This window comes from Dysidea avara, chromosome 2 (genome assembly GCF_963678975.1).
Source record: "Dysidea avara chromosome 2, odDysAvar1.4, whole genome shotgun sequence".
Classification (NCBI taxonomy): domain Eukaryota; kingdom Metazoa; phylum Porifera; class Demospongiae; order Dictyoceratida; family Dysideidae; genus Dysidea; species Dysidea avara.
Genome location: NC_089273.1, coordinates 9,994,001 through 10,008,472, shown reverse-complemented (window position 1 = coordinate 10,008,472; position 14,472 = coordinate 9,994,001). Strand labels below are relative to the sequence as shown.

Sequence of the window (14,472 nt, the reverse complement as noted above, 5' to 3'; positions counted from 1 at the left end):
CAGAATGTATGTTAATTACATATTGAGCGGAATTGCAGAAGGCTTCCGGATTGGCTTTGATAGGACACATAATCTGCAGAAAGCATCTGAAAATATGCCATCCAAAGTGCCGTCAGTTATCTCAGAATACCTGGCCAGAGAGGTATCTCTCAACAGAATGATCAAGCTTCCTAGAGGAGTTTATCCCCAAGATGTTCACATCAGCCCACTGGGTGCCATTCCAAAAAAGAACAAACCAGGCAAGTGGAGATTAATTGTGGACCTATCCTCTCCTACGGATCATAGTATAAATGATGGCATCTCTCTCCAATTGTCCAGTTTATCGTATGCGTCTATTGACCATCTATCCTCCATAATACTGCATGAACACCAGGGTTGCTTTCTAGTTAAAGCAGATATCAAGGAAGCTTACAGAATGCTTCCCATCCATCCTGAAAACCAACCTCTCCTTGGAGTATGTTGGAAGGACTAAGTGTATATTGACTGTGCACTGCCTTTTGGCTTGAGGTCAGCTCCCAAAATTTTTTCTGCTGTGGCTGACGCAGTGCAGTGGATCTTCCAGAGCAAGGGAATCAGTAATAGTTTCCATTACCTGGATGACTTCATTCTTGTAGCCAGACAAGAAGACGAGGCTACCCTCCAGAAGAAAAAACTGGTATCCTTATTTGAGGAATTAGGAGCTCCACTAGAACTATCCAAACTGGAAGGTCCATCCCAGTGTTTGACCTTCCTTGGCATAGAGGTAGACACAGTGGCACTGCAGCTCAGACTACCAGAGGAAAAGTTAATCATACTTAAAGAGCTGTTATGGGACTGTGTTGAAAGGTGTTGCATTCTGAAGAAGTCCATTCGCAAGAAAGACCTTCAGAGCTTGGTGGGAATGCTCCAGTTTGCTACAAAAGTGGTCCGCCCAGGCAGACCTTTCCTCTGCAGATTGTACTCCATACAAGAGATTGGAAGCAACCCATCTCACAATATTCGCTTAAATGCTCCAGCAAAAGCAGATCTTTTGTGGTGGTTCCTCTTCATCGAGAGATGGAATGGCATATCCATCCTGTGGGATGTGCAAAGACAGACCGCAGACATGACAGTGTTTTCAGACGCATCAGGATCATGGGGTTGTGGAGCCTACGGATCCCCACACTGGTTTTCCTTAAAGTGGTGTCAGAGACTTCAGCCACTCTCTATAGCTATCAAGGAATTGATCCCAGTTATTTTTGCTGCTGCCATATGGGGAAAGTTCTGGTCAGGCAAGATAGTACTGTTCAGAGTAGATAACTTGGCAGTGGTAGAAGCAATCAACTCTACCTTCTGCAAAGACCTTCACCTCATGCACCTGATTCGTTTATTGGTCTTCTTTGCAGCCCATCACAATTTCTGGTTCCATGCAATTCACCTAGCTGGTAAAGACAATAAACTTGCTGATGCTTTATCTAGAAATAACATCTTCTTTCATTTCACAGGCTCCCCAAGCACTGTCTCATCCCTCAATAATTCCTCCCCCACTAATCACCCTGGTGACACAGAACCTCACTTGGACATCCATCAGCTGGATGAAGCTGTTCGAGGATACTTTGCAGCTGCTTTAGCTCCCTCTACTCACAAGACCTACGCTGCAGCTGAACGTCGCTATCTCACTTTTTGTAATAGTTTCAACCTCAATCCTCTACCAGCCAAAGAGAGTACACTCTGTTACTTTGTAGCATGCCTCGGTCAACAGGGCTTGGCCCACAACTCCATAAGCACCTACCTTTCTGGTGTTCGGCAACTACAGATCTCTCATGGACTAGGCGATCCTCAAGTGGGCCAAATGCCATGTCTAAGGCAGGTACTAAAAGGTGTCAAAATTGAAGCTGGAAAAAAGGGAAAAGCACCCCGTGCTCGGCTGCCAATAACTCCAGCTATCCTTCGAAAACTGAAGGGAGTGTGGTTTCAATCAGAACCCTCTTTTAATACCACAATGTTAAGGGCAGCTTCATCAGTGACATTTTTCTCTTTCTGCCGTTCAGGAGAGATTACAGTCAGTCCAACATACGACCCCAGAACACACTTGTCCCTGAGTGACCTCTCGACAGACAACAATTTCAATCCATCAGTGATATCATTGAAACTAAAACACTCAAAAACTGACCAGGGCAGAATAGGTGTCAAAGTTGTCATAGGGAGAACGGGGGATGACATCTGTCCAGTGACCGCATTGTTAGCATATCTGACATGGCGAGGCCCCCAACCAGGTGCCCTGTTCATCTGTGACGATGGCTCACCTTTACTGAAGTCAAGATTTGTGGAGGAAGTTCGATCTGCACTGACTAAGGCTGGCCTCCCAGCTCAGGACTATGCAGGTCACAGTTTTCGAATAGGAGCTGCCACTACCGCAGCTACGGTGGGGATTCAAGATTCGGCTATACAAACTCTGGGCAGGTGGAAGAGTTCATCTTATCAGCTATATATCAGGACTGCTCCACAACACCTGGCTGCTGTCTCAGCAAGGCTATCATCATGCAGGATCTGACTCACTACTGGCCAGACTTTGAACTGTGTTATAGCTGATAATTTACAATCCATATAGTAGGTCATACATTTGTATCTGTAGTGGTATCATTGAAACCACATGTGTCACAAAATTTTTGTACTAATCATCAATCAGTGTAAGTCATCATGCTTGAGTATAGCAATTTCACAGGTAGAGTCCCAGCAGTGAACAAAAGTACAACATGTTGTTTATATGGAATACCTGAAAGGGAAGTCTGGAAACCCAGGGATACAATGCTGGCATTCACCAGCTTATGTGGCACTGGTATCCCTGTTTGTGGTTTCGGTGGTATCACGTGACCTGTCAAGAGGTAGGACATCAATGCAGTTTATATTGAAAGCCAATCAGCAAAGTCATGTGATTAAACAGGTCTCCAACCCGATGGCAATAACACCAAACTTCCCATATATCCATCATACTTACAACTGTTATGGAGACCGATAACCAGTTAATACAAGTTTAACAGCAGGTTAAACAGGGTTAACTGGCAGGTCAACAGCACTACACATCCATCCCTGCTAAGATGCTTCCAGCACAGCACATTCCCTTATGAGGTGTCCATCTGGTCGTTATGGCAGCATTCAACATTGCACATTCCTTAAAGCATTTGTCCCAGAGAGGACAGCTTGGTTGAGAAGGTAAACAAGTTATGGGTAGGGTTTGGACCCCAGAGGAGGTGTCAGGTTGCTAAGGTAAACACATTCCTAGACAGGGTATAAAGGGACTCGCCAGCATCTCTCACTCCATTGTGTTACTCGGCAAGTGCAAGAAGTTTCAGGAGTTCGTGTCTCTCCCATACCCCACCTCCCTCTAAAGACTCCCTTAGCTCTAGGGACATGTCACTCCCTTAGGCCAGCTAAGGTGACATGGGAAGTCATTGCCTCTTAATTTGTTGTTTTTTTCCATTGCAGCATTTGCACTGGTATCCCTGTTTGTGGTTTCGGTGGTATCACGTGACCTGTCAAGAGGTAGGACATCAATGCAGTCTATATTGAAAGCCAATCAGCAAAGTCATGTGATTAAACAGGTCTCCAACCCGATGGCAATAACACCAAACTTCCCATATATCCATCATACTTACAACTGTTATGGAGACCGATAACCAGTTAACTTAGTGATTATGCTGTAAGGTAGCTAGACATAAGTTAGTTAATGCACACATTTTTTTAAATTAACAAATTTAATGAGTTGGAAGTGTTTCTAGGTGTTCCATATGCTGGTGACCTGTGAAGGATTGCCTCGTGGTGTCCAATAGTATAATCCTGTGATGCTGTCCTCAGAAGCACATCAGCTACATACCACTTACTGTTACCATGACACAAGATGGCCTATCAAATCTGGAAATGGTCTACCAAATTTAATCTTGCTAGGACATTTGACCAGTCAATGACGAATTCTTATTTCTGGCACTGAACTAGTCTTCGTTGATCTGACATTATGTCAGATCAAAATCAAAGTTGATCTGACATGATCTGACATTGTTTGGTAATGCTTAGCAGCATGCATAAGCATGCCAAGTTGGGGCATACTCCCTGAAAACAAAAATTGGATTTTCAAAGCTTGGATGTGAGTATTTTGACACCCAAACTCCTTAGCAGCCATGCACTGTTACATTGTTAAACCACATACATAATAAATCTGTAATAATAACATTATGATGATTTGATATGAAATTATCCAATGTGATGTTTTGAGACATGTATCTATATCAGTTATGGTTTTACTGTAACTGCAAGACATTTAAAACCCCTTTAGAAACCAGTAAAAGAGTGTGGTAGAATGGTGCAGGTTGCATTTCATTGAAAGGTGCAGGTTTGATTCCTGAAATGAGACAACTTTTTTTCCCGTTTTTTTGAACCTTTTAAGTACACCTTTTTAAAAGCTGTTTGACTGCTCTATTAGAGTCGCTGACTGTTCTATTAGAGTATATTGATCTTTTTTAGCAGAAATCTGTTGGCCATCCTTGACCGGTTCAGTAAGTAATTGGGTGGTCTTCGAGCCAATTGGTCGGTAAATGTCCAATGGCCGACCGTTATAATCCACTCTGTGCTATATAGTCTGTTTATGTTCACCTAAGCCCTTATTTCTTGTTAATAACTCTTGTTACATGATCCAGCTGCCCAAACATTTGGTACATAGTGCTGTGAAACCCTTTGAACACTGGAACTGTTAACCAATATGGGTAAGAACAAGTGAGTCATGAGGTTTTAAATATTTATATCCCATACATTTAGTATGGACGGCTCAGGCATGCAAGCATGTTTACAAAATGATACCATGCCTGTTCCTGTAGAAAACCATTGGGAGTGAACACATGTTCATCTCTTTGATATTACTATATTTGCTGGGGGTTCAGATATTAGCATAAACCTTCAAACTTCCATAATTTTTTTCTCCAAGGATTTTGGAGGATTTTGGATATGTTGTTCTCCAGAAAATTCTGTATACTATGATACCAAATTTATCTTGGTACCATTTTTCTGGGTATGGTCATTTTTTAATCTTTAAGAAATGTACTCAAATTAATGCAAAACTGAACTTTATAATTACAGTTGATGTATGAATTTCATCCCCAGCTGTACTTTACAGCTTTACACAGTACCACAGTACAGGTATGACAGCCGTTAATTATAGGTATCAGCAGTTTATCGTCAGCAACCCCCCCCCCCCCCCCCCCCCAGACAGCTGGACACTACAACCATAATACCAAAACTCAGTAATCAGCAGCTTACAGAAATTTATATAAAGTGTATGATAACTGCTTTTGTACACTGCAAAGAAACAGGACACCAATGATTATATGCTCCTAAACTAGTGCTGTAACATGTATAAGTGTGCAGCCAGCATACCGGCACACAACCTACAGTACAATGTTAGTGCATTTTAATGTGTACTGAGCTTCATAAATAATTCAAAGTTTGCCCTTGCTCTTGTTATAAAGCACTCACTACTTAGACTTTGTGCTATTTAAACACTCTGCTTTACACCTCTATTAGCATCTCACTTTCATTCCTCATGATCAATTATCTACGTAAATGTAAAACAGCAGTACGAATGCTTTAGCATAATATTGTACATAATACGTATTTGACAGTACCTGTGAAAATAGGGCATTTGGGCACCTAAAAATTGCCTTCTTTTTCAAAATTGTTGCATATTCCAAGTTGTTGAAATTATCTGTTACAGATGTTCAACAAAGTATTCGGTTTCCAACCAGTATACCATCCGCTACTAATATTCAGTCATTATCAAGTGATCAACAACATCACTCAACATCACCTAGTAAGTGAATCACATGTCACTCATTACACTATTTGTGTATTGAATTATTTTAGGTGTGAATGGTCAATTATATCAAATTTCCTTTTCTAAGATGAAATTGAGTCCCTCTTCAAGAGGTATGTAATAACTGGATTTAATCAATGGCATTTGGAAAACTACAGTACTTACAACAGTATAACAGCAGCATGTGCACAGTAAAACAAGGTCTTATGTATATGTGACCCATTAAGCAAAAAAACCTACTTGTTTGTGAATTCATTAATTTTGTTGTCTACAGGGAAAGGCAAATGGGTTATTAAAGTTTCAGCATAATCTTACTACTAGTTAGTGTTTTTGGAGTTATAGTGATAGACAATCTAATCCAAAACAGCCAAGCTGTAAAAAAGAGTGCGGCCCTGAGAAAGGCTATGGTAAAAAAAGGTGTGAAATCCAAGGTGGCGGCCAAGAAATGGCTGTGATGGTAGGTTAATGGTAAAAATTTTAATAACAACAATTCAGGTGAATTTGGTCTTGGCACAAAATTCACCTGAATTGTCGTTATTAAAATTTTTACCATTAACCTATCATCACAGCCATTTCTTGGCCGCCACCTTGGATTTCATATCTTTTTTCACCTTAGCCTTTCTCAGGGCCGCACTCTTTTTTTACAGCTTGGCTGTTTTGGATTAGATTTCACTTCTTTTTGTATTTGTATACCCCAAAGCCGGCCTATGGCCGGCATTAGGGCTTTTTAACCTATCATTATTTTCTTTACTACAGGAAGAAGAAAAGATGAAGCAGGGTGATTTCTTTGTAGCTGACCTCTCTGCAAGGTGATCCTTCTAGCTGATCTCTCTACCGGATGACTTGTTTGTAGCTGAACTCTCTTTAGGGTGATTTATTTGTGGCTGAACTCTCTACAAGGTAACTTCTTCTAGCTGATCTTTCTACAGGGTGATTTGTTTGTAGATGAATTCTCTACAGGGCGATTTGTTTGCAGCTAAACTGCTGAACTCTGCAATGTAACTTCTTCTAGCTGATCTCTCTACAGGGTGACTTGTTTCTAGCTGTACTCTCTACAGGATGATTTGTTTGTAGCTGAACTCTCTACAAGGTAACTTCTTCTAGCTGATCTTTCTAAAGGGTGATTTGTTTGTAGCTGAATTCTCTACAGGGCGATTTGTTTGCAGCTAAACTGCTGAACTCTCTGCAATGTAACTTCTTCTAGCTGATCTCTCTACAGGGTGACTTGTTTCTAGCTGTACTCTCTACAGGATGATTTGTTTGTAGCTGAACTCTCTACAAGGTAACTTCTTCTAGCTGATCTTTCTAAAGGGTGATTTGTTTGTAGCTGAATTCTCTACAGGGCAATTTGTTTGCAGCTGAACTCTCTACATGGTAGTTTCTTTGTAGCTGAACTCTCTACAAGGTAACTTTTCTTCTAGCTGATCTTTCTACAGGGTGATTTGTTTGTAGCTGAATTCTCTACAGGGCGATTTTTTTGCAGCTGAACTCTCTACATGGTAGTTTCTTTGTAGCTGAACTCTCTACAATGTAGCTTCTTCTAGCTGAACTCTCTACGGGTGGCTTATTTCTAGCTGATCTCTCTACAGGGTGACTTGTTTCTAGCTGAACTCTCTACAGGGTGATTTGTTTGTAACTGAACTCTCTACAAGGTAACTTCTTCTAGCTGATCTTTCTACAGGGTAATTTGTTTGTAGCTGAATTCTCTACAGGGCGATTTGTTTGCAGCTGTACTCTCTACAATGTAACTTCTTCTAGCTGAACTCTCTACTGGTGGCTTGTTTCTAGCTGGTCTCTCTACAGGGTGACTTGTTTCTAGCTGAACTCTCTACAGGGTGATTTGTTTGTAGCTGAACTCTCTACAAGATAACTTCTTCTAGCTACAGGGTGATTTGTTTGTAGCTGAATTCTCTACAGGGCAATTTGTTTGCAGCTGAACTCTCTACATGGTAGTTTCTTTGTAGCTGAACTCTCTACAAGGTAACTTTTCTTCTATCTGATCTTTCTACAGGGTGATATGTTTGTAGCTGAATTCTCTCTACAGGGTGATTTGTTTGCAGCTGAACTCTCTACATGGTAGTTTCTTTGTAGCTGAACTCTCTACAATGTAATTTCTTCTAGCTGAACTCTCTGCTAGTGGCTTGTTTTTAGCTGATCTCTCTACAGGGTGACTTGTTTCTAGCTGAACTCTCTACAGGGTGATTTGTTTGTAGCTGAACTCTCTACAAGGTAACTTCTTCTAGCTGATCTTTCTACAGGGTAATTTGTTTGTAGCTGAATTCTCTACAGGGCGATTTGTTTGCAGCTGAACTCTCTACATGGTAGTTTCTTTGTAGCTGAACTCTCTACAGTGTAACTTCTTCTAGCTGAACTCTCTACAGGATGACTTGTTTCTAGCTGATCTCTGTACAGGGTGACTTGTTCCTAGCTGAACTCTCTACAAGTGATCTGTTTGCAGCTGAACTCTCTTACACGGTGGTTTCTTTGTAGCTGAATTCTCTACAAAGTGACTTCTTCTAGCTGATCTATCTACAGGATGACTTGTTTCTAACTGAACACTCTACAGTGTGATCTGTTCATAGTGGAACTTTCTGCTGGGTGATTTGTTTGCAGCTAAACTCTTTGCATGATTGTTTCTTTGTAACTGAACTCTTTACAAGGTAACTTCTTCTAGCTGATCTCTCTACAGGGTAATTTGTTTGTAGCTGAATTCTCTACAGGGTGATTTATTTGAGCTGAACTCTCTACATGATGGCTTCTTTGTAGCTGAAGTCTCTATTAGTTACCTTCTTCTAGCTGATCTGACTACAGGGTGACTTGTTTGTAGCTGAATTCCCTATAGAATAACTTGCAATGTAATATAACTGAGTAAATTATAAATGCAGCTGAATGCTTTATTAGGGTGACTGTTCTATTAGATAGGGTCCGCAATCCGAAAAATCAACTTCTACAAATCAATCCCCCTACCATTGTGGGATGTTCATTGTAGTATCCCATTGCTTGATCCACCATGAAACCGGAGGCACGATTGTTGTCTTCACAGAAATATCATTTTCAGTATCTCACAAGATGCAAGATTTATTTTTAAAATTTCGTGCTCCACACAAAGGACCGGATGAAACTTGCTACTTAGCCACATTGTATCCAGAGTTGTTGTAGTTGAAAACTACGCACAGAAATAAGTAAATGATTTGCTGGGTGCCCGGCACAGGGTTGCTTTCTTTGAAAAAACAGACAAAGAAATACGAAGTTTCGAATTCAAACTGCCCTACCACCCTGGGCAAGAGAAGCCAACTATTCCTCATAGTGTTTCGATACGGTTGGGTGCATAGTCCGTCTATGCTGTTAGTTTGGAAAAGATCTGAGACTTTTCACCATCTGGGTGACGAGCGTCAAAATTTTCTGCAGCATCAAAGAATTGTGTCGCACTTTCTAGCCATTTCCAGCGCTTCTGCAGCCTCAACAATCATCACTTATAGACTAAAACTATGGCAAAAGATGTCACTGAACGTCTGATAATAGCGGTTGTCAATTATTGCTTCATCCACAGCTTCCACGTCTCGCTCTAAGCTATGCATCAAGGGAGGCAGCAAAATCGTCCAAAATTGACTTCACCTCTCACGCTCCACAGCAGCTTCAAATCTTCACTAGATCACCCTACGTCACCATTATGCTGCAAAACATCCCAAAACAAACCGAAAAATGCACTAAATCTTTCATTTTTGATTCGAGCTGGGTGGAGCTCCTGGTATACTGCATCATATGAAATCACAGAAACACCAACTACTACTACTACCAAACGTTTTGAACCATCTTTTATCATCATTCTAATCAAAATTAAGTGACCAGTGTGGCATCAGAAGTACTGGAAAGCACTTTGGTACCATTGAGAGAATCCCTTGAAATGATGCACGAAAATTTTGACGTTCTTCACCCAGATGGTTAGAAGTCTCAGATCCTTTCCAGACTAACAGCATAGACAGACTATGCATCCAACCTTATCACATCACTATGAGGAAGAGTTGGCTTTTCTTATCTTGGCTGGTAGGGCAGTTTGAATTTGAAAATTCGTATTTTGTTTTCTGCTTTTTGAGAGAAAGCAACCCTGTGCCGGTAACCCAGTGAATCATTTGCGTATTACTGTGCGTACTTTTTAACTACATTAACTCTAGATAATACCTAGCTAAGCAGCAGGTTCTATCCTGTTGTTTGTGTGGAGTACAAAATTTTAAAAATAATTTTTGTATCTCACGAAATACTAAAATCGATAGTTCTGTGAAGACAACAATCGTGCCTCCGGTTTCATGGTGGATCTAGTAATGGGATACTACAATGAACATCCCACAATGGTAGGGGGATTGATTTGTGAAAGTTGATTTTTCGGATTGCGGACTCTATATTAGAGTATCTCGATCTCGCATTTGCTGCACGTAGTTGCCTTTCGAATCATACCTCAGTGACTTGTAATCCGATTCTTCTGTACTACTGCAAGGACTTTCTATGTTGATTATTCCGGCTACATACTGATTTTCAGCTCGTTGCTCTAAGCGGTTTGCCTGGTAGACACAAAAACTAATAGTTTTTTTATTCATAAAAATCGATCGGGTGATTTTGACACAGGTTGGGTTTTGTGTCATATCTCCATAGTCTTTATCCCGATTCCTTTCATACCACCAAACGGCACTCCTATGATGGTTGCTCCATCTACATATCAATTTTCAACTGATTCCTCCAAGGGGTTTACCCTGTAGGCGTGACAGACCTTCGACCTTATTTTACGCAAATAATCGGTCATAACTCCTTGAATGTTCATCGGATTCCTACCAAAGTTGGTACGGAGATCCGCCTTAATGCGCCCTTTAACTGTGCCAAATTTCAGTCCAATCCGAGCACACATTCGTGTTTTATGGCGAATTTTGCGAAGTGTGCGAAATGTGTGACTGGATCTACGAAAACCGTTCTTATCGCCCATGACAGGAAGTTTGATTTTTTCACACAAACACAAAGCTTAATGAATACACTACCAAGCTTCACTGCCACAGTCGACCAGAGTAAAGTGGTCTGCTTTTGCTGGCTGCTTTTTTAGAGCACAGTGGCGAGCGTACGAGTGGTCTGGGGTCTTGATGGTGCCCTGGCCAACCAGGTGATGGCTGTGTGTGGCTGTACAGCTCCGTGGTGTTGGACAATGACCTGTGCTGTAAATTTCCTTTCACTTTAGCCAGTTCTTAGCCCTGAATGGCCTATAACTTGGCCTAATTCATCCCAGCACTTTTCAATTTTTTAACACCATCTTGCCCACCTTCCAGGGCCCCCGCCTCCCACCCTTCTGGAGCTCGCCTGATACAGACAACCTCGGTTTAAAAACTATCTAAAATGGTGGGAAACTTAGCTGTTGAATACTTCTTCAGTGGATGATCAGGAAGGTAAGAAATTGTTGTGAAATGTATGAAAATTTGGTAGGCGTAGCTGGCACCATTGGCCAGCTACAACACACTGAATCTTTAAAACTGATGTTTCTCGATACTTTTAAATGGGCGATAAGACCGGTTTTCCCAGAGACAGCCACATATCAAGAAAGAGGACTATTCAAGCTTAAGAATGACATCAAGTTATGATTTACTTCAATGTAAACAAACACATGTACGTAACTACATTTGCTTTATGGTACAGAAACGAGACAAAATATTCTTACATATTTCTATTTGAATCTTCTTTTGGTGGTATCTTTGTTATGTTATTAGATAAAATTGGTGCTACATAAATGCAAGTTTTACTAATTGCTTCAGTACAGAGTGAAAGAAAACTTAAATTGAAATATCAAGGATTATATTGATATGTATTTCAATAGAATTTATGTTTTAATTTTTCACACAAGTTGGGTTTTTGCTTAGCAGGTGACATAATTTACATAATTTTACTGTCAATAACCCATATAGAAATTTCAGTTGATGTCCATTAATGCATACATGTAGCTGCTGTACGATAAAGATATCTTTTTAATTTATCAATCCATTTTACTACTGTAACAGTTTTGCCAGTACTCAAGAAGAATTATACAAGATTGTGTCATTGTCTACCACAAGACTATGTGAAAACTGTCGATAAACTAAAACAATTAATACCTGGATTACCTGCTGATGATCTGAATCAGTTGAGGACACTTCCATCTATTGAGCTAATTAATCAAACAATCATGGGCATTGTTCTGTGTATAATAGTAGCAGATGATGATGTATTCGTATTTTGTGACACAGTGGAAAATTTGTGTGATGAAAGTACCTCAAAGAACTTTATTGAAGCCTTTAGAAATGGTAAGATACAATTGACAAGTAATAATAGCGAATCTGGGGTAACGAAATTATTTTTATAGAGTAACATGCTCCCTTAGTACAATAATTTATAAACGCACAATTATACAAAAAATGTGACCAGATCTATGAAAAGGGGTCAGCCTTTCTGATTGCATGTACTTGGCAATCTATAACTTGAGGGCAATTGGAAACAGTGGAAATGGAAACCAGAAACGGAAAGTGGAAATGGAAAACAGAAATGGTCAAATCGTCATATAAACGTACCCCTAGAGTGAAACCCTTGTTTAATGGCTACCTCTTAAATACCACCTTCGTATAAAGACCACCTCCATACAAAGACCACATTGTAATTAGTTCAATATAGCTGACCTTATAAGACCACTTCATGGTCTGCTGAAAGACCACCTCTCATATTGTAATACCAGGGGTCACTCTCAACATTTTAGAGCACCATAGGTCAGGATTAACACTTACCTTTCTCCTTCTTGAATTATGGAACAATCTCCCAGAAAACATAGTCACTCAGCCATCTTTGAATGATTTTAAAATAATTATTGTATAGTTATTTATTTTAGATGTAGATTTAGTATTATGTAATCGCTTTGTATCTGTGTCATGCTCTGTAGAGTTTCTACACAGTAATGAATAAATATGTCACACCAGCAGGGCTGACTGCTCAGTAAACAATAATAATAATAATAATAAATAATAATAATAATATGTAAATAAATAAATAATAGCTAAGATTCCATCATTCCATGACTTTATCAAAACAGCTAGGCTCTTATGGTCCCAGGGTAAAACCTCACTTAGTGTCACCTTTAAAGACCACCTCTGTACAAAGACCACTTCTATACAAATACTGCATTGTAATTAGGTTCTAAGTTAGGTAAGGTCACTTCATGGTCACCTTTTATAAAGACCTCCTCTTTACATGTAATATTTGATAAGCTTCAAACATGTATTTCATGACTCATAGAAAGGGGTCAATGTCATTTCCCATATTTTGGTCCACACTTCACTCAAGTCATTTACCATTATTGCTTAGAATGTGTTAAGTCCATAGTCCATGCAAATGAAATACGTCTAGTACACTACAACCTACTGTGTCAACAAAAATGAAGTCTCATAAAGAGATAATGATCTTAAGAGTGTAGTATTTTTAGCTGACCTAGCTGTTTTGATAAGTCATGATGTTTGAAACATAGTTATTCAGAGGAGGTACGACACGCACACGTGAGTGCGTATGTTTTGTACAGGGAAGCTATTTCGTGGGGTTATCAACGAAAAATACGTGCCGATCGAACTCTTTTCTTATGCTTAATTCAATGGTGCAGTCTACCCCATTCAACCCCAGTGGTTCAGTTTCGATATCCACAGCCTATTGGAGGAACCGTCATGTGATGAATAACTAACCGAATGAAATAAAACAAGCAGCAAATTTGGAGGAGAAAACCAGTGAAAATCAACTGCACAGGTGTCTAAGTAGCTTTGCAGTTCATCAAATCTTGTCTACGGATTGATTTTCCGGGATTTAACCATTAAAGAATGCAATTACTGTGAATTCTTTTCAATAGCGCTTAATTCATGTCATACCTCCTCTGATAGTTATTATTACAATGTGAGAGGTGGTCTTTGTAAAGAGGGTGGTCTTATAAAGGTGACCATGAAAGTGTCTTATAAGATCAGTATGCCTTAGCCATCTCTGAGAGATCTAATTACAAGTGGTCTTTGTATGGAGGTGGTCTTTATAAGAAGGTGGTCTTTAAGAAGCGGTCACTAAACAAGGGCTTACTCTAGGGTACATTTATATGACAATTTGACCATTTACACTTTCTGTTTCCAGTTTCCATTTCCACTGTTTCCAATTGCCCACAACTTGACTTTGTGAGTATGGTATGTACCAGCCCTAAATTAAGTTACTTTACACTCCTTACATAGCACTATTTCTAGATTTGATTCTAGGTTAAACACACATGATGAGTTATGACTTGTCAAAGTTGAAAATTTGGAAAGGTTATAACACCCCTTTTCACATTTCCAGTCAAAAATTGGGAGTTTTAAATTAGAGTGAATAAAAAGCACCGAAATGAGCTGGATTGGAGTAGAACTTATAAAACAATAAGACGTGTGAATATCTCTACTGTGCTATGCTCAAAATGCACAAAAGGGATATTCAATTCTTACTGTTTTATTTGGGCATTACATACTACTCTGATCCATCTTGTTTGAATGCTTTTTATTGTAGTACTGTACATTTTTTCCTTCCTCTCATTTAAAATTCCTAATTTTTCTTATACTTGTTTGTGTCAATTTTGCAAGCTCATGACTATAGAAATCAGT

General features: G+C 39.7%; 1 protein-coding gene across 4 annotated transcripts in view; it reads left to right on the top strand.

Moving 5' to 3' along the window:
* The window catches only part of LOC136246578 (uncharacterized), a 70,099-nt gene that overhangs the window by 41,161 nt on the left and 14,466 nt on the right, over positions 1-14,472 (top strand). For all 4 annotated transcript variants that reach the window (XM_066038067.1, XM_066038068.1, XM_066038066.1 and 1 more), the window contains 3 exons: positions 5,720-5,815; positions 5,869-5,931; positions 11,848-12,129. In XM_066038067.1, the coding sequence (XP_065894139.1) occupies positions 5,720-5,815; positions 5,869-5,931; positions 11,848-12,129 (441 nt within the window). The remainder of the gene's footprint in view (positions 1-5,719; positions 5,816-5,868; positions 5,932-11,847; positions 12,130-14,472) is intronic.